At 42.6% G+C, this 24989-nt stretch overlaps 1 protein-coding gene across 5 annotated transcripts in view; it reads right to left on the reverse strand.

The window, feature by feature from the left end:
- DCLK2 (doublecortin like kinase 2) overlaps positions 1-24989 on the reverse strand; it is a 132685-nt gene that overhangs the window by 49947 nt on the left and 57749 nt on the right. For 3 of the 5 annotated variants that reach the window (XM_028151536.2, XM_008144003.3, XM_028151558.2), the window contains exons 3-4: positions 4848-4950; positions 1597-1695 (exon numbers count right to left, since the gene is read on the reverse strand). In XM_028151536.2, coding sequence (XP_028007337.2) covers positions 1597-1695; positions 4848-4950 — 202 coding nt within the window. Of the gene's footprint in view, positions 1-427; positions 479-1596; positions 1696-4847; positions 4951-24989 lie in introns of all 5 variants that reach the window. The other 2 variants (XM_028151532.2, XM_008143999.3) reach the window with 1 other exon arrangement.

Genomic DNA, 24989 nt, shown 5'->3' on the forward strand with positions numbered 1-24989 from the left:
TCTACTCTTTTCGGAAGAGAAAGGAAGTATTGAGCCTATTAAGCTCTAGGTCGGGAAGAAGGCGAGGACAACAGAATAGTACAATTGTGTCTGTGGCCATTTTCACATTACCAACAAACTTTAATCTTTTTCAACAGGATATTTTCCAAATTTGACTAGCAACTAACCCCCGCGAGGCACTGTGCCTCCTCCATCGCTTAGGACTGTGACTACACACAGACAGGCACTTGGCGACCTTCTGACAACGACTGGTTCTCCTGTAGGTAAGGGAGGCTGCAGCGTCCTCCGTACTGTGAAGCATAGCGTACTGCACAGAGGCACACTGGGACCAGCCAGATACAGTCATGGAAATGGAGCAAAGGAAATGTGGCAAACGACAACAACAGAAACTCAGCTGAGTGACAAAGCCATACTAACCATGGCTCACCTGGGGATTTGGCTGTAGAGTAGGCACTGGAGTAGGGGCCACCCCTCTTTACTGTGCACATTCAGTATACACAGAGGAGGAGGAGGAGGAGGAGACAGCAAGGAGAGCAGTTATTCAGCAGGTTTAAACTTGCACACAAACAGAAGGGTGAACCAACCCAGCCCAGAGAAAGTAGGGTGGGTGCTGAAGGGGGAAGCAGGGAAAAGGAAAATGGTCCCCCAAACGCAGTATTTTATAAAAAGTTCGATGCTTGAGACAGTTGTTGATTCTACTTTCACATATTCTAGATGGCCCACACGTGAAATCATGGTTTTTCACAAGCCTTTCCCAAGGGTGGGGAGCGTCCGGCCCACGGGACACATAAGGCCTGAGAAATCATTGGGCCAGGCCCTGCCAAGGCATTGGGGGTGAGTTAATTAAAATGTGTGACCAAATATAGCAGGCTAATTTTTAAGTTTAGAATTTTATAGGGCCTGAGAATTACATTATAAGGTGAAGATCCAGATGGGCCTTGGCAGAAAAAAACGATTCCCTGCCCCGGTAAGATCAGCTAAGCTATTCATGATTACACGATAAACAAAGCTTGTAGGATTGATACATCAAGATGTTTATGGACGTTTTTATATTTTTTAAAAGCCAAAAGAGTCAAAATGATGACAAGTCTATGGGCATAGGGCCTGAGAGAAGCTGAAGTACAGTGAAGTCTGACTCTTACACAAGTAAAGCACTTCTTTCCAAGAAGAGTCGCTGCTACTATTAAATTGCGTGATGAAGGAAAAGCCTGTGGAAACCTATCGAGTAAATACGTTGTTATGCCAGGTGTGTGTATGTGTGAGGTTTAAATTGACAAGAGAAGAAAATGTCCACAATCATACAGCACACCATTTAAAATGCAAATGTGGTCAAATGTGAAACTTCTCAGAAGAAGAAGTGGGCTAATAAGATTGTTCTAAAACAAATGTGTCAGAACAAAACAAGCCAGTTTCTTAGGCGACTTAACTACAACTTTGAGAAACAGACTTCAACTTTTCGTTTTAAAAATCATGGAACCTGTTCTGGAACCTGGCTGCATACAAGCAGTGGGAAGACCAAGGATCCAGAATCATTGAAGAAAACAAAAGGAGAGTGAGATGCCTCTCCTTGGCCCTCATTCCTCCCCCATTCACTACCTGAGGCTGGTGACTTGCTGCGACGAGAGGGCCCAGGGCTCTTGGATCCAGAATACTTAGCTGAGGAGCGAGAATACGATGACTTCAAGACACGGCATTCTAGAAAGGAAGCAAAGTGCATTCAATAGATCTGGTGTTAATACTAGCCAGAGGAAGGTCACATGGGAAAGCAGTTGCCTGCCTGGAACCATTACCTGATCATTTTTCTATTACCATCCGAAAAGTACACCTTGAGACTACACACCTTTAACATCACCTCATTATTCCAGATGGACACAGACAGCCCAGTGTCCTAACTTGATATACACACAAATCCTAACCTAAACACGTGCAATGGTGTTTAGACGCAGCATGGGTAGGCAGAAGCTACACTTTTATTATTCTTTCCAAATCTTGAACGTATGTTGAAAGGGTATGTAGAACCCCAATTCATGAACCCCTTCCTGTCCCATCTTTCCAAAGTGTGGAGCACGAAACAGGAGGAAACTAACTTTAAACAGTAACTTTGGTCTTCCCATAAATAGCCAAATAACATGTAGGGTATCAGAGCTAATTACAGCTAACGTAAGCAGTTCTGACTGGAATAATTAAGAACATAGCTTTTAAATTCATGACAGATTTTGGATGAATCATGGATTTGACTTGGTCAACTAGGGCAGTGGTCGGCAAACTCATTAGTCAACAGAGCCAAATATCAACAGTACATTGATTGAAATTTCTTTTGAGAACCAAATTTTTTAAACTTAAACTTCTTCTAACGCCACTTCTTCAAAATAGACTCGCCCAGGCTGTGGTAGTTTGTGGAAGAGCCACACTCAAGGGGCCAAAGAGCCACACGTGGCTGGCTCGCAAGCCGGTTTGCGGACTACAGAACTAGGGGGACTATGGTTAGACTCTAAATCTCATTTTCCCCCCCTTGAAATGGCATAAAAATAAAATCTGCATCACAGGATTGTTCTAAGGATTAAATTAGATAACATACTGTCTGTAATTTGCATTAAAATATTTCAATTTATGTAAGATGATTGAAATGTGGGTTGGTTTTAATGGATACCTCAGGGGCAATAAATTAACATGTGAAATACACTAATCAGGCATATACACACCAGGGGACAATGGTTAGCATTTGAAAGACTCCAATCAAAACCTCCCAGGGAGGGGGCTGTAGCAACTTCAGTTCAGTTAATCAGCCTTTGGATGTTACTAAATATTCCACCATTGAAGGGAGTGGTGTGTGAATGAGTCAGAAACATCTTAAAGGCACTGCCACTCTTATGAGCAGGATATCTAAACCTACAGAGCCAGTACTAGAAGCTCAGAACTACAGCCCAGGATTAGGAATCTGAGTCCTGCTTCCAGCTCTGAGGGTTGTGTTACTTGACTAAGACTAGGTTAACTGGTGTTAATTAATGCAAGACGTTGTGAGGAATCTAACAGGACAGAGTTGGGATTTCATCAAGATTACAACCCAAGTTAAATGGCTGACTTTGAAAAAAACGTTGCCTCCTAATAAGTGTACCCTTGGGAGAATTAGGTCTGAGACCTGCTTCCATTGCAAAATTTTGAGACCTGATGGTGGTGGTATAATAACAATATGAACAACAGCATAGCACATACTATGTAACCAAGTACCCTTCTAATTGCTTTATATCTGAACTCATTTAATCCTCACAGAATCTTGTGAAAAGGCCACTATTGTCACCCCAGTTTGCAGAAGGTTCATGAATTAGCCATTGAGAGGGAAGCAACCAGTAGCTTCCACTTCTCTCTAACGAGTCTTTCTGTAGCTAAAACTACCAATGATCCAACTAGCTTAGGAATGTTTACAGCATATATGTCAACGGAGTACAACGCTGGCGTGTACACAGCAAGTGCTCAATACATGTTTCGTTATTGTTGTTTTTGTTGTTAATCAAATTAACTTTGTAACCCTAGAGCATAGCATTGAGTTTCAGTGTCTCAGCTTTCAAAATGACCAAGATGGACATCAAAGAAGTACTGTGAAATGAAATTATGCTAACATCAAGAAAGATATAAAATACAGATGACATGTAAATGCATGTTTTGTGCAACCTTAATCATCCCTGAGAATCGGGGAGAACGTTACCTGGGTCTTAGGAAAGGACATCACCTGCAATTCTTTAAGGACTTTGCAGTCATATTACCAGTTTAAAGCAGGGCTGTCCAAGAGATTATGTAGGACAGTACAGAAACACTCAAAGAAATGTGGCAGCCGTGAGAGATACAACAGGAAAACAAAAAAGGAGATCAATGAACCACAAGCACAAGGTACATAAATCTCCCCGAGGCAACTGTGAAAGAGGGAGGATGAGGCAGAGGGGATCGCATAGGAAGTTTGGTTCTACAGAATGGACCATCTTGAATTTTTAAAAGTCAATGGATCGTCATATTTATTTGGTAATATGCTTCTCTAATTCTGGACTGTCAGAATCACTACAAATGGAAGGAGTCCCCCTGAGTCTAATTTTTGAAAAACTTCCCTCATTCATGAACTTAAAGCATGAGATTGTATTTCTAATATTCCTCTTCTCTGTAAAATGTTATGCCTGTATGATTTTACCTTGTTACAGATGAAACTGATTTCACTGGTGGAAATAATCACCATTACTGTAATAGGTTTAAATTTAAAGCAATATTTCCAGAAACTATAACATTGGAAATTATCAAGGTTATTGCTAATTAATTGAAAACTCCATCTATTGGCTAAAATAAAAAGAAAAGAATTATCCTACCCCATCAATGAAAATTGCATTATTTTTCTGCATATATAAACAATACATGTTATTGCTTTTCTAAAGTTATAAACAAAACAGTAAGATAAAAATCATTAACAACTTAGTTATTATTTTTTATCTCTTTATGGATATGGAAAATGTACAACTGTTTCAAGTTCAACACTATCCATACAATTAAGGTAGCACAACCAGCCCCCATTCTGAAAGAGGGCAGGAAATTCATTTCTAAGGCAAAACAATGCAGTAAAGAGATAAAACAAAATTGCTAAAAATGAAATTTACTTAACTATTGACTTGGGATTAGTTGTTGTTGTTTTTTTCACAACTAGGTAAATACTCTGATTTTATTCTCTACTTCCATTAATTCAAAGAGAGTGCTGCCAATGCCATCTTTCTTCAAAGATGGGCTAAGGACCACTTAACATGCCCCAAGTGCAGCACTACATCCCAAAGCCCTGCTTCAGGGTCACAGAGGTGGTCCATGAACTGCCTTACCGCTGTGATCCAGGACAAAGTCATCTTGGGCATAACGGAATTTTTCAGGTCCACATGCAATGAAAACATCATCATCACCAAAAAAGTCTTGCAGGCAAGTAACCTAGAAAAAAAAATCACATCCAAGAAACAAATTAGATAGGTTAGAAGTGAAATAAAAAGTCAGCAAAATTAAATACATTTTTTTTTAGGTGGGACATGCTTTATTACGAACAAAGCAGCCCAAATTAAATACATTTTTATGCCTTATTTATAATATTGAGTTGGAACCAAAAGCTGTTTGGTATCACATTTCCAAGAATTTTACTCTTCATAAGGTGCTTTCGGAGTGTCTCCTGACCTCAGAACACCAGAATGAGGTGGTCACAGCCAGTACCAATATTCCTGTCTACCCGGGAGGTCGAGGACACACACACAAGGTAGAGCGATGTTTTCCAGGTTTCTGACTAATGGGCATCAAAGCTGGGGTGTACAGGGGTCTCTGCTCTTTGTTTAGTCTCTTTACTACCTACCCTTCCTCACGCTCCCAGCAGCTCCACCTCCCAGCATGGCACCCTGGCCATGACTCTCTGTCCCTCTGGTAGTGAACATTTGGGTATTTGGGGATTCATGTATGAAAACTGGTTGGAAAAGTACAGGATTCTCCCTTTATCTGCGGGGGGCAGAGGGGAGGAATACGTTTCAAGACCCCTCAATGGATGCCTGAAACTTTGGAGTGTAGTACCAAACTCTATACATACACACCCTTTCACTTAAAGGAAGCACTATGCCTTCTCTTTGGCGTATCTGAATTGGCAGCATCACTACTTTCATGCCTTGGGGTCATGATTAAATAAAATGAGGGTGGCCTGAACACAGCACTGCGATACCAGGACATTTACGGGGTTCCTAAATCCCAGTATTCACTGCTCCCCTAGTTTCAGGCATCACTGTTCTCACAGGTGTGGAAAGAAAAGATTGCAATGCTATATTCTGTCTCTCAAAGGTACCAGGATGACCACACATCACCGAGGGGCTTCCTTCATGGACAAGATGATGCTCCTTCTTAGGGCACCCAGGACAGACCCGCCAGACCCCTCCTCCCGTCTCCCCTCCCCCAACTCTTGTCTTTGTCATTTCTCCTGCATACTTCCACCTCAGCCACATCAACACTACCTTGCATTCCCTATCTGCACAGTGCTGGTGGTTCTTTTTTGTGAAACAGCTTTATAGAGACGTAACTCATGTACCATACAGTTTGCTCATTTAAAGTATACAACGTGCTGGTTTTAGTATATTCAGAGTTCTGCAACCATCACCAAACCTATTAGAGTATTTTCATCACCTAAAAAGCAATCCCATGTCTATTAACAGTCATTCTCCAGGCCTCCCTCTCCTCATCCCTAAGCACCCATAAAATACTTTCTGTATGGATTTGCCTACTTTGGACATATCCTATGAATAAAACCATACAACATATGGCATTTTGCAACCGTTATCTTTCACATAGCGTGTTTACAAGGTTGGAGCACATCTCAGTACTTCATTCCTTTCTATGGCTGAAGGAATACTCGGTTACATGCATAAACAGCATTGTGTTTATCCAGTCTTGTTTATGGATGACATTTGGGTCACATCTACCTCAGTGCTGGCTCCTGCCACTGTATTTCCCCTCCTGCTGGTCCTCAGCCAGAGTTGCCTTTCTGACCACTCTTTAGTGCCATGACCTCCAGATGAGCACATATACTTCCTGGTCATTTCCTAGGCTCTAGTAGAGTTCTAGCTTTGCTGAATGCTCAATACATATTTGTTGATGCAACTGTGGCTTGGTATGGAGTTGTTCCTATTGGAATTGAGTTCACAGACACAGAATAATTTCTCTGGGGTGGGTGGTGCCACAGATGCCATCTACTTTGCCATCTTCACCACCAAGAAATGCAATTATTTATTTCCTGTGGTTGAATTTCACAAGTACATGGGACTACATGTTTCATTGTTGCTAGCAGTGCCCCAAACTCAGTTGATATTTTTAAAAGTGAAAACATCTAACAAAATGCCCAGGGTCTAATGTAAGTTAAGATAACTCTCTCTCCCCAATGGGAGGCACATTAATTTACTGCTGTATATGCATTCTGACTTCGATCAAGTACCAGCTATATGCCAGGCATAAACAGAAGACAAGGAGCACACAATCTAGTCATGGAGATGGACAAGAAAGTTAGTAATTTCAGTGCAAAATGTTGCACTAGGAGACTAATGAAATAAGGAAGTACAAAGAATAAATAACAATGAAAATAGCATCCCATAAAATATTCAATAGCTAAGACTATTTCATATGTTTGGACACTGAAATAATTCTATCTTAAAACATATTTCTTGTTCTTTAACTCTGGTGGTCTGTCTGTTCCTTTTATCATAAAATTTTAAAAAACCGAAATGTAACCTTGAGTTAGGGGCCATGTCACCACATCTGACTCGGAAAAAAAAAAATAGCAATACCATGAATAATGTCTCAAAGTCATTTTTAACAAGGGTAAGGGAAAGGGTATCAGTTTAGAAGACCTCCTGTTTGCTTTTAATTTCTTCTTCAATGCAAGAAGCTCTTCAGGGATAATGGATGTTATGTGCCTTATAAGAGAAAGCTACACAAATGAGGGGAAAGTAATATTTCTGCTAAGGTACGAAATTAAAGCAATCAGCAGTATCTAATGGGGAGACGTCCAACTGAGAAATAATGTATCTATGGGAGCATATCTAAGCTCTCCAAATGAATGTGGGCCATTTAAAAACAGTAATTTTTCGGTCCTTCGGTAGACAGATTAATTAGGTCAAGGGGAATAGGTGGCAGCTATAATTTCAGTGCTAGTTCTTAACAGATTGCCACAACCACTTTTCTTTTTCTTTCCCTATTTGGTCTCTATTAAAGGATACAGAAACAGATACAAAGACTGAAGATACTCTGCACATACTAGGAGCACAGAAAATCCTTTCTTCAAAATAAAAAAGGTAGAGGACACGGGATTGCCATCTTCCCTGCACATTGCATTGTGAACCAGAGGAGGTCTCCATTTCCCGACCCATTGGCGCTCTTTGGAAATGGTGTTATTTCTTTCCCTTTCCAGAGCTACAAAGGAGAGGCTGGGAAAGCAGGTTGGCTTTCTCTAAGAGCTCTTCTTCCTACAAAATGCTGAAGTCTGTTTTTGTTTCTAAGAAAAGCTTACATATTTATATTTTTGGAGACTTCTTTTGGAAAAGTGGAGTGTAATCTTCTGGAGAGGGGAAAAAAAGGAATACTATTTTAAGTAGGTAAACAGTATTGCCCACTTGGGATTTATTTCTGTTCAAGTTCAGTCAAAGAAATCTTCAACAAAATCTTCATGTCCTCCACATCCAGGTGTTCCTTCAAGGATCTGTAATTTGTCCAACATAGACATTACCATTGAGGTAATGATCTGGTTTTGTGTCCAGACGTCTCAGTGGACTCTGAGCTGCATACATACAGGATCCTTGTTTAGCTCATCACTATAATTCTAGCAGAGTACATGGCACCTAACATGCAGGCTTTGTTAAATGCATTTCTTTTGAAATAAAAAAAAATGCTTTGAGTCCCTCTTCCTCTAGGGAACCCTCTCTAGAGGAGACATCTACACTCTTTCTGTGAATTCCTGTCAACCCAGTAGCATGCAAGGTAGTCCTTGTTATAGGACTTATATTGGCTTTCTAAGCCAAGATAATCTATAAGCTCCTTGAACACACCAGTCACATCCTTTAGCTCCTTAAAGAAGTTATTCTGCAAAGAGTTGATCAAATTTTGGCTCTAGATACCTTCAAGTAACTTTCTGAAAACTCATTTTAGATCACGTAAGCTCTAATTGAGGAATTAAATGTCTTTCATCATTATTTTAGGGTGTTTTGAGAAAAAGATACTTGTGAAATCTACTACTAGAGCCATTCAGTAGAGGGGATTCAAAGCAAAGTAATTCACTATTCAATCTTCCATTTGTTGGAATTCAGAGACCTGAGGTTGTATTTAATAACAGGCTCCTGAGGTACTTTCCAAGTGTATTTGATTTAACAGTTCCAAGATCTGATAAAAATGCAAAAGAAACATCATTGGATCTCAGTGAGAGACTAGCTTAAACTGGCATCAACTTATCTAAATATAGTCAGGGTCAAAATCTTAGCACCCTTGAAATGTCTATCTCGCAGAACAAAGACCACATTTTGTAGAAAAAAAATAATGTTAATGATGGATATCAGGAGTATAAAATGCACCTTGGAATTTTTTTATAGATTTTCTTTAATTTTATCTGTGTGTGTGTGTGTGTGTGTGTGGGAGAGAGGGAGAGAGGAGAGGGAGAGAGAGAGAGAGAGAGAGAGAGAGAGAGAGAGAGAGAGATGAAAGTCCACACCTCCTGTTAAAATTAAATGCTTTCATCATTCAGCTTTAAAGGGTTGTGGCTACTGAAGAGTAATTAAATAAAAAATATTTTTTTTCTAGCTCACTTCTAAAGAGTATTTGAAGAAGCTCAGAAAAGAAGTTTAGTAAGTGGCTTATATTTGAAATTAAAATTATTACATAAGCTTTTAATGGAACTGCATTAATATCCTTACTGTTTCTTCCTAAGAATGGTCACATTACAAGTCATAAATTGTCAAAAGGGAACTGCACTTAATTTTGAACTCCTCCCAAAGGCTTCTCTACCATACATAATTTTTCCATCATGCAAACAAATAGAAATACAGCGTTTAAAGATGTAAAGAAAATCCAAATGACAATATTAACATACAATAAAGGATAAGCCTGATAGCTTCTGAGCCGTTATCTGTCTATTGCTAGCAGGGGACATTAAAAAAAAAAAATACTGCCCTTGCAGATCCTTAAAAGCCATCAGCTCAGCAGACTGAGTTCACCATAACTAACATTATCCCAGACACCCACCACCACCACCACCACCACCACCACCTTTTTAAACCAGTTCTATCTCTAGAATATAAGATCTGCTAAAATGGGGGAACCATATCTGAAATAAAGAAAAGGTTAAGTCATTTGGTTCCTCCAAAATGTTAGGAACAATACCAGAAAACCAAATTCACAGAGCAGCAAGCAGGGGCTCAGATTCTCTCTCCATTTCTTTACTCTCCACTCAGAATATAATTAGCATAAATACCCTGCTTTGTTCCCAGTAAATGTTGGCGGGCATACAGTAAGAGAAGGATCCCGTTCTACAGCAAAAAGCCAGCTACTCAGAATAGCAATGTTTTTCAGCTTCCTGTAAAACCATTCAGCCTGGCACTCACCCACCATCTGGTTGCCATGGAAACAGAACTGAAGCTAAAAGATGGCAGTACTTACAGTAAAAAGCTTCTTAATTGCATCTACAGACAACTCCCTGCATTTGGTTTGCTTCCATTAAAAAATATTGGATCTAACCTTCCTCCTCCCACTATAGTCTCCTCATAATGACTATTCACTAATCATGACTAATCATAGAATCTTGAGAACAACAATTTGGTTTCAGTAAATATCTCTATCCACAGGATGGAAGGGTCTTGAAAAATTCATAGATATTCAGCTACCAAATGTATTCTGGGAGCAGAGACAATGACCACTCTTCCTATTAAATAGGTAATTTCAAAGCTGACCCTCTGACTGCCCCCACTGAGGGCCCCAGTTTTAATTCCCTCAGGGAAAAGTTCCAAATCTGCTCTAGAGCTTTCCACTAAGGGAGGGAGGCTGGAGCAAAATTTTAGAAGAATTCGGTCAGGAAGTCAGAGGAAACCTATTAAGCCAACCACCGCGAGATTTCCTCTAATTGTCACATCTGGAGCTAAACGTTTTCATACAGATGTCACCAGAACCTGAGTCAACACTCTCTGGGACTCAGTTAACTTCAAATAATAAACAAAAAGGGAAATCATCAGAGTTACAGAAGAGGTGAATAGGAACCAAAGTGAAAGGCGACATTTTCTAACCCAAATCTCTGTTCCCAACAGGAAGGGAAAGGGAACCAGCACGGAGTACCTAACTATACATTACACACAAGGAGTCTCATTTACACATGACTTGCACTTGCCCTCAAAACAACCTAGTGAAGTTGGCATCATGATTCCCATTCTACACAAAAAGAAACAAAGGCTCAGAGAGGTTCAGTAAACTGTTTGAAGTCACACAGCCAGTAAGGGAGGAGCTGAGATCTGAATGCTGCCTATCTGACTTTGTACTTGATCACACAATGTCTCCCTAAGGAAGAAAAAAGTGTGATTTAAAATCTATGAAAAACAACAGAAGACAGTTTATTAAGTCAGAGAAGTTTTTATACTTGTCTAAAACCTAAATAACCAGACCATTTTTCTCTGTCTTACTTTTATGAGTAAATGAATGAAAAGTATGCAAACTTAAATCTAGAATTTTTTTAAAAGGATCAACTTCTAAGTAATGTCATAAGGTCAGCACAAGTTCGGGCCAACCTCTATACTTTAGGGAATAATGAGTATGTTCTGAAATTGATATCTTCCAACAAATTGGCTAACTCTTTCTGAAAACAAATTAAAAGCACAAGTTAGCTTCATATGGTTTTAGAATAGGACTCCATTTGCTGCCAAACTAGAAATTGTAAGAGTATAAATATGTTATTACTATTATAACCTTTAAATTTTTAACATAAAGGCAAAACCGCCAACATTTTCCAGAAATATATTCTCTGCACACAAAAACCCATCCTCAGATTAGTCTACACCTTTGGCTTCAGTTTAGCATATGGTGAGCGCATCCAGGTAGCTAAGACCTTCCTTGGAATAGAGACTAGAAGAACCATCAGTTAAGGTGGTATGAAAAAACTCCATCGATTAATTCCACACTTGTTCTGAGAAACATCGACCACTCAGTACTGTCAGCACAAACACGTTACTATGGTCTACTATAGGGCTATTTAGGTTTATATGAAAATCATCCCTATGTGAAAAAAAAATCATGTCCCCTTTTTAGGTTTCTTTCATCTTAATAAAATTATTTTTCTCCTCCCTTGCCATCATGCTCTGAACTTTCACCTCTTACATCAAAAAGATCCCCCCATGACCCTTTTAAGCAGTTCCTCTGCCCACTTCTAACTTTGGGCACTTAATATTTGGTGGGCTTAGGGAGAGGCATTTTTAGTTAAAAAAAAATTAGTGTATAATAAGAGTAAACTGGGTGAGGGTTAGAGACTTTGGAAGGAAAGAAAATAAACTTTAGTGCCCCAATTCCACTGTCTAATGACAAAGTTCCTTCCCTCTGTGTATTTCCTAGTTTGTTGTCTTTTTTTTTTTTTTTTTTTATTGTTTAAAGTATTACAAATAATAGTACATATGTCTCCCTCTCCCCCCCCCCCATTGACCTCCCCACAGCCTCCCCTACCCCTGGGCACATGCCCTCCCTCCCCCGCACTGTCTTGCGTCCATTGGTTATTCTTATATGCATGCATACAAGTCCTTCAGTTGATCTCGCACCCCTCCCACAACCCTCCCCTGCCTTCCCACTGTAGTTTGACAGACTGTTCGATGCTTCTTTGCCTCTGTATCTATTTTTGTTCATCAATTTATGTTGTTCATTATATTTCACAAATGAGTAAGGTCATGTGATATTGATCTTTCTCTGACTGGCTTATTTCACTTAGCATAATGCTCTCCAGTTCCATCCACGCTGTTGCAAATGGTAAGAATTCCTTCTTTTTTATAGCAGTGTAGTATTCCATTGTGTAGATGTACCACAGTTTTCTAATCCACTCATCTGCTGATGGGCATTTAGGCTGTTTCCAAATCTTAGCTATTGTAAATTGTGCTGCTAGGAACATAGGGTTGCATATATCCTTCCTGATTGGTGTTTCTGTTTTCTTGGGATATATTCCTAGAAGTGGGATTACTGAGTCAAATGTCAGTTCCATTTTTAATTTTTTGAGGAAACGCCATACTGTTCTCCACAGTGGCTGCACCAGTCTGCATTCCCACCAGCAGTGCAGGAGGGTTCCTTTTTCTCTACATCCCTCTCCAGCACTTGTCGTTTGTTGATTTGTTGATGACAGCTATTCTGGCAGTTGTGAGATGATACCTCATTGTTGTTTTGATTTGCATCTCTCAGATGACTAGTGACTTTGGGCATGTTTTCATATGTCTCTTGGGCTTCTGTATGTCCTCTTTCGAAAAGTGTCTATTAAGGTTCTTTGCCCATTTTTTTGATTGGATTGTTTATCTTCCTTTTGTTAAGTTGTATGAGTTCCCTGTAAATTTTGGAGATTAAACCCTTATCAGAGATAACATTGGCAAATATGTTCTCCCATTCGGTGGGCTTTCTTGTTGTTTTGTTGATAGCGTGGGTCAGCCTGATAAGTAGGTAAGTTCTGAGTCCAAATAAATGGGGGCATTTCTGGGCTGCAGAAAACATAAGACTTTGATTTCTCTAGCTGCATCTACTTTCACATGACAAATAAATTTCATTTCAATCACAATGTTCATTTTCAAACCAATATCAATCCCACATGAAAAGCAAGGAGAGAAAATTTCCCCAGGGCGGTCTTCAGAAGGTTTCACCTCTACAGCCAAAGAAATCCTCTGAATAAGTTACGTGCCTGTGGCTAGTCAGAAACAAAAAGCATGCCATCCATTCGAATCATTCATGGCAACATTTTGAAACATGAAACTGATATTGGCTGAGGCAAAGACCACAATTAGATTTTTCTGTTTAGAAGGCACCTGTTCCTGATACACAGCCAAAACTTGTCTCCCTAACATACAACTGATTTGCAAGTTGTTAAAATAAATACTTAGTTGGGTAGCTCAGCAGTTAGGTTCATTGGTTTATCAAGACCTGCTCTAAAAAACACAAATGCCTCCCTGGCCGGGTGGCTTAGCTGGTTGGAGCATCATCCCAATACACCAGGTTGCAGGTTTGATCCTCCATTAGGGCGCAAGGAGAGTCCACCAGTGAATGCATAAATGAGTAGAGCAACAAAATGATTTTTTTATGAGAGAGAAACATACAATCAATAAAAACATTTAAAATAAATGCAAATACCCATAGAAGGGCCATGTCTATTGATTGTGCACCTCTTCTTACATTTATGTGGAACTTTAGAATAAAGGTAGAAAAATCCTTTGTTAGTTTTCATTTTAAGATAATTTATATACTTAAGTAATTTAGGACCAAAGCGTACCGCAAAAATGTCCAGCCCCCAGAAGTAACAAATATTTTTTCATGTTTGCCTCGGATCCCATTCATATAGGAAAATAAAACATTATCAGTTAAAATCTCTTTTGTTCCTGGTCCCCAGCCCAATTTTTCCTCTCTCCCTCACTTCCTTCCTCGCCAAGCCAGGAACATTCTATCACGTATTTTCTCGGGTCCTTCCAAACCATGCGTTTAGACTTCGTGTTACAGATGCGTATGTCCACAGACAACCAGGAATTTTGTTTAGTGTGCTGTAAAAATTTTATGTATGGTATATCATACCAAATATGTCATCCTGAAGTTTCCATTTTTTTTCTCACTCAGTATTGATTTTACAACCTAACCAGGTCTTGGTTTTTCTTACTTATTCTAACTCTCCCCCTTTTTTAGCTCACTGATCTATTCCTAAAGTTTCTGTCTTTTTAAAAAGTATCATTTTACCATTTAACATGATTATTTACTTTTGATAAATTACAAAGGTAAATTCTATGTACCCTCAATATTTCCAAATGCTTTCAAATAAACCTGACTTCCTCAGGATGTTCATTTTAATGTCTATCTGACAACTATTACAGTGACTCGGTTCTCAGATGGGAGAAAACCGTGTGAGGCCATTCCCTCTTTGCCCACAGACTTCGTCTCCAATTAGGAGACAGAACGGGCAGCAAGTGCCTGACATTTCCCTCTAGAGATACAGGCAGAACCGCTGTTCCAAAGAACCGGGTTTCTTGACCTAAAAAAAAAGTATAAACTCTGGAAGAAAAGACATTTTAAATTAGTAAAACTTAAAATTATTCATGATAGAGCTATATCTATGCTTCCAGAAAAAAACAAAAAAAAAACCAGCCAGGTGACAGAATTACTAACTCATACATGTAGCCCCTTTCTAAAGACAAAGGAAAGGAAGACAAAACAAAATCGTATGTCAGATTTACTCGGTACTGTAACACAAGTCAGGTTTTAAAGGCACAGGAAACTTCTGTGTCACAGGGAATGCATAAAAGGAATCCCTCCCTGAAGAATTCCGTAAGCCGGGAAATACTGATGAACTGCATGCACGCAGAATTTCTTATCTTTTCCTTGCATCCAGAGACATGATATTCTTTCAAAGAAACATCTATGTATTTATTATTATTATTATTATTTGCAAATCTCCAGGGGTGTCAATTAAACTGGGACTGGGACCAGTGAGGAAGGGAAGTTGTCTGTAAGCATTTATCATCAAGTTCTATGTCTTGCTTGGGGAGCCAGCTGTCTTAAATAACCATTCCCTCCCTGGGGCCCCGAGTCTGGGCAAGAATGCTACTCATGTCAGAAACTCATGTCAGGAGATTAGATGTGAATGGAAAAGCAAAGGGAATGTGGTCTCTCTTCTCCAGCTGGGATTGATTATCCCCTTCCCAACAAGGAGGCTGTTATCCGCCTGAAAAGAAGAGCCTCTTCCCTCCTTGGCTATTTGCCAATCCATCGTGGCACCTGAGTGACCTTGAGAACACCCTGCCTCGCCACGGCTTTAAGGCCTCTCTCCAGGAAGACGATTTGGCACATTATTTCCCCATCAGTATAAACAGAAGTCACCCTGGGGTTCTTGTAGCGTGGCAAGGTACCTTGGGAACCTGGGCAGGTGCACATGGCCAGATGGAATATCAAGATGGGGGCTTAAGCAGGTCAGCATGAGCTTGGAGCAGCCATGGAGGATGGGGAAAACATCCGTCTCCCTATGGTACCCAGAGTACTCAGCATCAGGGACACTCGGGAACTATGTATTGAATGAATGAGTGGATGAGGAGCACAGAGGCAGGGCGCCAGGTTCAGCAGCTCATGGTAGCAGATTCACGAGGGGGGAGGGGCAGCTTTTACCACCAGCAGATGCATGGAGATGTCTATGGAGAACCAGAGGGCTTAGGCAGAAAACAGATGTGAGAAGGAGAGGGAGGCATGGCTGCACAGTGGTGTGGATTTAAACACTAGCAGGGCCCCAAATGTAAGCAAACGTTATTGCCGCAATAAACTCCATCCACCTACCCTCCACCAGCACGACAGGTGTGTCTCCAGCAACGTAGACAACAGGAGGGAGTACTCCCAGCACACAGGAAGGACAAAGACCATCGGGACCCCGTGGAGACCTCAGTGTCAGGAGCACCACAGACAAGAGGATCACATGGAGGGACAGGCAAGGAGCCGAGCAGGAAAGGGCCACGTCGCCTTACTAAAACGCGAGAAAATGCAAAGTGGGCTACGGTAACCGTGATCGAATCTGCATGTAGGGTGACAAATTATGGAAATACACATACATTACTGCCATATAAATGCATTAGGTGATTTTTAAAGACTAAATATGCAACCTTCACAAATGTGAGGCTTGGGCCAAATGGACCACAAGGTCCCTGGGGAGCAGCCCTGGCCGGGGAGCAGGGACGAGTTCCAGTCGGGTGGAGGACAGCCCTGTCCCTCGCCTCCCTCTCTCCCCTGTTCTGCCTTAGTCTGGCTCGAGTCCCAATTCCCCTCCATAGAAACGCCTGTCTCGTGTCCCTCCTACTACAGGAGGACTAGCTCACAGAGCAAGAAGTCAGTTCCACCTTTGCTCTCCCATTTCAGGACGACAGTCCCTGCTTCCGTTCAGCGCGTGGTGGTCTCGGCAGCACTTCCCTAACAGTGTTTGGAGTGTCAAGGCAGGTAACTGCCTGTGGCTGAAATCCTCCTGGGCTGTCTCACCAGCACAGGAACCTGATGAACAAAGTGTGTCATGTACTTTTTAAAGTGCCATTTTCACTAAAAAAAAACAAAAAACCCACATTATTTCATGATTTATTCAGAAACACGGCATTCTGAAGTGAGTATGCTCCTATTTTGAAAAGCCAGGTCCCCCTTCTAAAATGAAGCATTGCCATAAAACAAATAAGAACGAAGTGTAAGGGGGTGGGGGATGAGTGAAAAGGGTGCCGGTTGTAAAATTAGTCACAGGATGTAAAGCACAGCATAGGGAATATAGTCACAATAATCACAAAAACGATGTAGGGTGCCAGTTGGGTACGGGACTTACCATGCTGATCACTTCCTAGGCATATACATGTCTAATCACTATGCTGTACACCTAAACTAATATAATATTATACATCAAATGTAATTTAAAAATACGTTTTCAAAAAGTGTCTCCTAGTTGCATCAATGGCATTCCCAGCTTCTGATAAACATGACTAGTCTGGGCGGAGAAGGGACAAGGACATGTTATGAAAAGAGGCACTATTTTTGCATTCTTCACTGCTTAGGAGACCTCCTTGGGAATATTAACACCAGTGAGCCACCGGGTGAAGAGGTCTGACAGTGGGAAGAGATCCCAACACTTCCGTCCCGGGGCCAACCGGATGCAGGAGGCTTCTCCGAGGGAAGGGCAGTGCACAGCACAAAGCGCTGGTGACAAGGCCATCCTGGCACGGGCTCCTGTGCCTGTCTGTGGTGCATCGGTGAGGGGTGCCCTTGGATCTGTGCGGTGGTGCCGGCCAGTCCCCGGGCTCATTTCCTGGGTGTTGCTGAAGCGCAGCGTTTGAGGACTTACTGCTGTCGAGTCATGTTTTGTTATATCTGCCTTCCTTGCCTTCAGTACAGTGGGACTAATATTCATGGAAGATTCATAACCCTTTCCACTTCACAGGAGTTCAGCAGTCCTTCCCTCGTAAATCATGAACATCAGTGTGGGATCCATAATTTAAGTATACGCTCATCACTACCATGAGCGGTACATGGAAGTCGGCCCCCGCCGCCGGTCCCCGCCCCCTTCCTTTTGTTGGAACCGCCTTGGCTCTCTTTCCTCTCCCAGCTCAGCCAGGAGCAGCCCTCCCCTGATCATTCGTGATGTTTCCCTCAATGCAAGTGTCTGACTGCAGCTGTCATTTCTGCAGTTCAAGGATCTTCATATGCCTGTGAGGACAATGCAAGTCTCCCACTGCTACAGAAATAGGTCAAGGTCAATTTTTCTATTTCAGTTCTGCTGCCCAAAGTGTACGGAAGCAAACACACACACACACACACACACACACACACACACACACACACACACACACATCCTCCCATCCTCCCATCCTCCCAGTTAGGCTCAGCACTTAAGAAGAGGTGAAGAGGGCACACTTCGCTACCCCCCCTGGGAGAGCTGCCCTGGTTTCCCCCACGATGGCTCGATGGCTCCGGAAGAGCCTCCTTTTGCTCTTTGTGTTACGATGCGTCGCAGACATCGAGACACCCAGCTGAACCACAAAAGAGGAACTGAAGACAGAGCATCAGACCCCCTAAAGATTCTCACTGTCCCAAAGTCCACAGTCATCCCGTGGAGGTGGCTGGATGTTCCATCCTGTGCTACCTGGAGAACGAAGGGCAGGAACGTGGAAACCACCAGGTCCGTCTCACAGGACGGCTCAGATTCACCGGCTAACCCACCTCTCCCCTGCCCCTCGCTCCCACTCATGCTTACACTCTTCACTTTTGGCAAAAGCTGTGGAAACACTTCATAAGAGGGAAGGGAGAGAAGAACAGCACACTCTTAAAATCCTCTGAAAGTCAACTTAATTCAGACCTACCTCTGAATTCCTGAGGGAGATAGAAGGGACCTAGCGTTCACGTGATGCTGAACTGCCGGCGCGCCCCGTTTACAGATGTGGAAACAGAGGCTTAGAGAAGGTAAGTGAGGTCTCTAAGGCACAAATGAGCGGCAGGGCTAGAAGAAGCAGGTCCCCTGACTCCCAGGGGCACCTTCTACTTTGCTCTTTTAACAGGGAAGGAGAGAAGCATACCATAAAGAGATAGACAATCCAACACCTTGAATCCAGCTCTTGTGCTGCCAGGCAAAAATGAGAAAGAATAAGGCATCTTAAAGAAAGAGCACTTGCTAGAGTGAGGTGAGCTTGATTCTAGTACCTAAAATGTGTTTGGTAACGTAAAGAAAGTTCTTAGCCACTCTGGGTCTCAGTTCTCTCACTCATAAAGCTCAGGGCTTGGGGTACAAGACCTGTAGATTCCTTCTGGTCACACATGTGCACGTGGTCCACACACATGTTTGCTGAGATCAACTACGTGATCCTGGCAGCACATTAGACACACACACACACCCACACACACACACACACACACACACAAACATGAAGAAGAGAAGGTTCCTTTCATCAAAGAACATTTCCACTGTCTGGTACGTCAAGCCTGGTCTTCAATATGAGACAACAAACAATCAGGCAAATTATGTTACTGAACACTAATGCACAAAGCACCATACGTGGTATTGGAGAAATAACAAATACATGATCATCTCTTTAAGCAGAAGACACATTCATGTGAGAAGTGAAATACTTCAACAACATTACTGAGCCGTTCACACAGTATAGATTTTTTGAGTCATATGTCACCATGAGATCATTTAACCCAAATTCCCTTAGTTTCTAATAAGGAAACTGTGATGCTACTGATAGGAGCCCAAATAAGGCAGAAATATATGTTGAGAATATTGTGAATCTGGTCACATAGGAGGAAGGATGCAGATACTAAAACTGAGAAGGTATTTTGGTTATTGCTGCTTTGAATCCTGCAATAATCCCTTTTACACAAGAAAGCTCTCTTCCAATGTCTCCATGATCAAAAGTACTTGTCTGTACATGGATTGACTCTCAACTTAAGGTATGTCAAAGCCGTACTGTCCAGGTTTTCAGAAAGGAAGGGTCAGAGACCAGGGTTTGCTCTTGGTTCTGCTTCTAATGACTATAAAAATGTGACCAGGTATCTTAACCTCTCAATATTTCAGTTCCAATTTCCTTCCAGAGGAAATGAAGACAGCAAATCAAGTAATCTATAAAGAACCTTAACACTGTAATACGCTATTTTTCATTTCCCAAGATCAGAAGGAATACAACCAACCGTCTTTTCTAAACCATGCAACTCCTCCTGCCTGTGTATTTTCTACCCACTTCCCTTTTCTCATTGTTTCTAGTCTAACTGAAAAATTCTAATTTCTTGTACACTGGACTGAAGTCAACTTTCTTACAATTGCAGTAATCAGGATACACTTTTACTGATTTCCTCCCTTCCCCACTCCCAACGTCAGCAGAGATATTTCTTTTAACTTTCTTCTATTTTTCTTAACCTTACCTGCATTTAGGGCTGTCAGATAAAATACAGGGCACCCATGTAAATTTAAATTTCAGATGAACAACAAATCATTGTTTTAGTATAAGCATGTCCTATATAATTTTTCTCCTAAATCTGACAACTCTGCCAGCATCGATGAATATTCTTCAGTTCAGTCCTGTGCAAAGACTTTTTTAGAAATTAATTTCTATGTTGGAGATATTTCAGAAATTTTCCCTAAGGAAAGGTTCTACTTATGTGTGATGAGAGGTTTCTCCAATCAGAGTTAGCAGTCTTGGGTGTCAATGACCACTCTCCTTCACTAGAATAGCCAGGGGCCTGGCGGGGACACGCAGGAGCCGGAAGTCTGAAATCTGACCAACACAAACACAGTGACTTGTAGAGTTTGACCCCCGTGCTTCCCATGAATAGTGATGGCAAAACATGCTCTTACTGAGCCCCCGGAAGCTCATAACATCTATTAAACATTACATCTGCAGATCAAACCAGATCATCTATCTTTGACCTTCAAAAGTGACATCACCTTGGAGAAACGGAGATAGCTCAGCTTGGTAATCAGTTCCATAGTCAGAATAAGCTAAAATCTAGACTTGATCAGTGAGAAATGTGGGTGAGCCATTTCAGAGCACTGACTGATTGCATGAAGAACACATGCTACGCGAAGTGTCACTGCCAACTCGCTGCAACGCTATTAACCTGTAAGTATTAATGGAAGGCCATTACAGTCTTGGGATTGCAATAGCTGCCACACAGACCGAACTATAGATCTTGGTTCCTGTCCTGGTTGACTAATAAGCTAATGGTAGCACTACACAGAAAGGTATCCCTCTCCCTTTTGGGGAGGTGACAGGAAACCACAAGATAGAATACTTTTCTAGCTTTTCCACTCAAGTATTAGATTTAAGTCTCAAATTAGCTTCTGTTAGGTCTTAACTAAGGATAGTTGTATCATCTGTCTGACATATAACGTAGCAGATTGGTGCAAGGTGAGGAGGCAGATACAAACTATTTTCTTCTGCAACTTTATCGGAAACCTGTCGTGAATGTTAAATACACGAAGGGTCTCTTTCACAGTGACTTGTGTTGCCACCGAGTCTGCCCTTTCATAAACCAAGGTTATAACTCTTGCAAAGGCCCAGAGAGCACCCTGTCTGTAGGCTTGATGCCAGGATGTTTATTCCTCTCTCTGCCTTCCAGTTGAAATAGAAAAAATTTTGGCATGTTTTTCCCCTTGAAACGAGAAAAGCTCATTCTAAATTACCTTAACTAAAGGATAGTCCTCTGATGAGTGCAATTTATCTCCTGAATATGAAAGAGAACCCCCTCAACCCCACCCCAGTAATGCAGCTCCCAAGAGAAAAATGCACCCAGACAGGCCACTGAGCTGCTCTTTAATCAGGGCTATTTTACATGATCACACTCATCATCAGACACTGTCCCGCCCACCATTTATCCTCCTCACAAGGAAGAACTCTGAAAAGGAGGCTAGGCTCCCTGCCATTCAGGGGGTCTGAAAAAAAAAAAAAAATCAGAAACACTGCTTTTTGAGGGTTGTCTCCTAATCAGAAAAGGACCGGCAATCAGCCAGGCGAGAGCCTCTACCCCCTCCCCCCCTCCCCCCGCTCCCCTCCCCCTTCATGACAGCACACAAAGCCTGCGTGAGCAAGAGGACCTTTAATCACTGCTTGGGGCCTTGCTCTAATTACAATCTGCATTAACACGTGCATCTTGGGTCGTCATCTGTCACACAAAGGAAACAGGAAAATGTTGGCTCTTCATACAAGTCGGCGCCCAGACTTTCCTCCCTTCAGAGATAAATCTACTCTCCATTTCACAAGCAACCAAGAGTGCTAGGAACAAGTGGAACTTTGGTGATATTTTAAAACAAATATTGTGTTGGTATTAGCATCTAAACTCACTGCAATGACTGGAATCCAGACTCAGACACTGGGTGAGCCCATTTAAATGAAGGCAGATAACTGTAAAATGTAACCGGAGGATTCAGGGAAGCCCTCTGTTTGTTCTAAACAGGAGACTCACAAATACAACATCCTAAGAAGGTGCAAGGTTTCTACTCTCCTTCCTCTCTCTCTCTCTCTCCTCTCTCTCTCTCTCTCTCTCTCTCTTTTTTAACAGATCCATTCATATCCTCTCTCCTCCAAGCAACATTCACTAATCCACCCATAAAACGTCTGCCATGTGTTCAAGCTAATACAGTGTCCAGCTGCTTATGGCAACAACTGTGGCTGCTCACAGGCTGCATGTTTGAAAGCAATCGTTAGCAATTGCGGAAAATTCCCCAATCTAACCAACTTTATGGGGGAAGGCAGATTAAAAAAAACAAACCTCAACCCCAGGCAATCCAATCAGCAGCAACTGTATATAAAATTACCACCTAATCTCAGCAAACAGCCGTGGTATTTCTAACAGCTGCTAGACCTACAGAACAGAAATAGTGCTAAGGCACCCAAAAGCAGGCAAAGATCAGAAGAAACCACAGAATAAACACTCACAGCGCAGAGACCACTCTCATTTGATTACAAAACCCCATAGTCCAGAGTTGTTAACAGTTATGTGTTTTCACAAGGAAGTTCCTTCCCAGAAGGTATGTTCCATCATTAGACACAGAAGCAATATTCATGCCCTCAGGGAATCTTCCCTAAAGGTTGTGAATGAACTTGTCTCAGGATGACTGAGCCCATTTCTTGCCTACAAAATCAAAGATTACTGAAGGAAACCAAAACAGTTCTTTTCATAAATCAGTGTGATAAAAATCTTTAAAGGAGAATAGTCAGGTCTTACAGAGTGATAGAAATCAAGGGGGCGTTTTGCTTCTGTGTAATATTACTAGGGGCCTGGTGCATGAAATTTGTGCATGGGGGGGGGGGGTGGTGTCCCTCAGCCCAGTCTGTACCCTCTCCAATCTGGGACCCTTTGATGGATGTCCGACTGCCTCTCACAATCCAGGACTGCTGGCTCCCAACACCTCACCTGCCTGCCTGCCTGATTGCCCCTAACCTCTTCTGCCTGCCAGCCTGATCACCTCCTAACCACTCCCCTGCTAGCCTGATCAATGCCTAACTGCTCCCCTGCTGGCCCGATTGCCCCTAACTGCCCTCCCCTGCTGGTCCGGTAACCCCTAACTCCCCTCCCTTGCCAGCCTGGTCACCCCTAATTGCCCTCCCCTGCTGGCCTAGTCCCCCCACAACTGCTCTCCCCTGCAGGCCTGGTTGCGCCCAACTGCTCTCCCCTGCAGGCCTGATCGCCCCCAACTGCCCTCCCCTGCTGGCCCCGTCACCCCTAACTGCCCTCTCCTGCTGGCCTGGTCCCCCCCAACAGTTCTCCCCTGCAGGCCTGGTCGCGCCCAACTGCCCTCCACTGCAGGCCTGGTCCCCCCAACTGCCCTTCCCTGCTGGCCCAGTCACCCCTAACTTCTCTCTCCTGCTGGCCTGGTTCCCCCCAACTGCCCTCCCCTATAGGCCTGGTCCCCCCCAACTGTCCTCCCATGCAGGCCTGGTTGCCCCCAATGGATTTCCCCTGCAGGCCTGGTTCCCCCCCCCCCCCCCCAACTGCTCTCCCCTGCAGGCCTGGTCCCCCCGCAACTGCTCTCCCCTGCAGGCCTGGTCCCCTCCAACTGCCCTCCCCTGCAGGCCTGGGTCCCCGCCAACTGTCCTCCCCTGCAGGCCTGGTCCCCCCCCAACTGCCCTCCCCTGCAGGCCTGGTTCCCTCCAACTGCCCTCCCCTGCAGGCCTGGTTGCTCCCAACTGCCTCCCCTACAGGCCCAGTCCCCCCCAACTGCCCTCCCCTGGCAGCCCAGTAGCCCCTAACTGCCCTCCCTTACAGGCCTGGTCCCCCCTAACTGCCCTCCCCTGCAGGCCTGGTCCCCCCCAACTGCCCTCCCCTGCTGGCCTGGTTGCCCTCAATTGCCCTCCCCTGCAGGCCTGGTCCCTCCCAACTGCCCTCCTCTGCTGGCCTGATCACCCACAACTGCCCTCCCCTGCCGGCCATCTTGTGTCCACATGGGGGCAGCCATCTTGTGTGTTGGAGTGATGGTCAATTTGCATATTACTCTTTTATTAGGATTGCAACTCACAATAAACCATAACTACCCAAAGACATTTTATAGTTAATCTACACTGTACCAGATTTCAAATACTTTTAAACAGTATACACACATTCTAATTTGTCTTTTAATGAACAGCTGTGAATCTATACTAGTAGTGTGTCTAGAATTGCTACAATTGTTCAGGAGTCACAGGCTTTAATTAAGAGGAGGGGTAGGAGGTGGGGAAGGCATGTGTACTAAAAAGAGTATTTCTTACAGCAGTGGTTTCCACCACAGCCACATAATTTTAAAATGCTGATGCCAGGGGTCCCTGCTCAAGACCATCTGATCTCTTTGGAGCATGGGGTCAGGCATCTGTATTTCATCAGTGGCATTCAAAACCTTCCCCAGGTGATCCTAATATGCATCTCTGGTTAAGATCCACTGTCTTAGAGAATAGAAATTCTACCCTCATTTCCAAGGGAAAAACTAAAGGTTACCTTTACTATGCTGGCATAAAAACTATGAACGTCAGGAATACCATGGATATGGCAAAGTGTTAGAAAGATGGTTTAATGGTTTGGTGCCGTCCTTAACTATGGAAATTTGAGAAAATTTAAAAATAAAATAACTAACTACCCAAGATCAATGAGAACTTTCATGATCCTTTATCTTTTTTTCAAAATTTATTTCTTTATTTTTATTTTTCTTGTGCCATCAATAAATCAACAAACAATTGCTGGCGAGGATGTAGAGAAAAGGGAGCCCAGTGCACTGTTGGTGGGAATGC

Source organism: Eptesicus fuscus, chromosome 6 (assembly GCF_027574615.1).
Source record: "Eptesicus fuscus isolate TK198812 chromosome 6, DD_ASM_mEF_20220401, whole genome shotgun sequence".
NCBI classification, from domain to species: domain Eukaryota; kingdom Metazoa; phylum Chordata; class Mammalia; order Chiroptera; family Vespertilionidae; genus Eptesicus; species Eptesicus fuscus.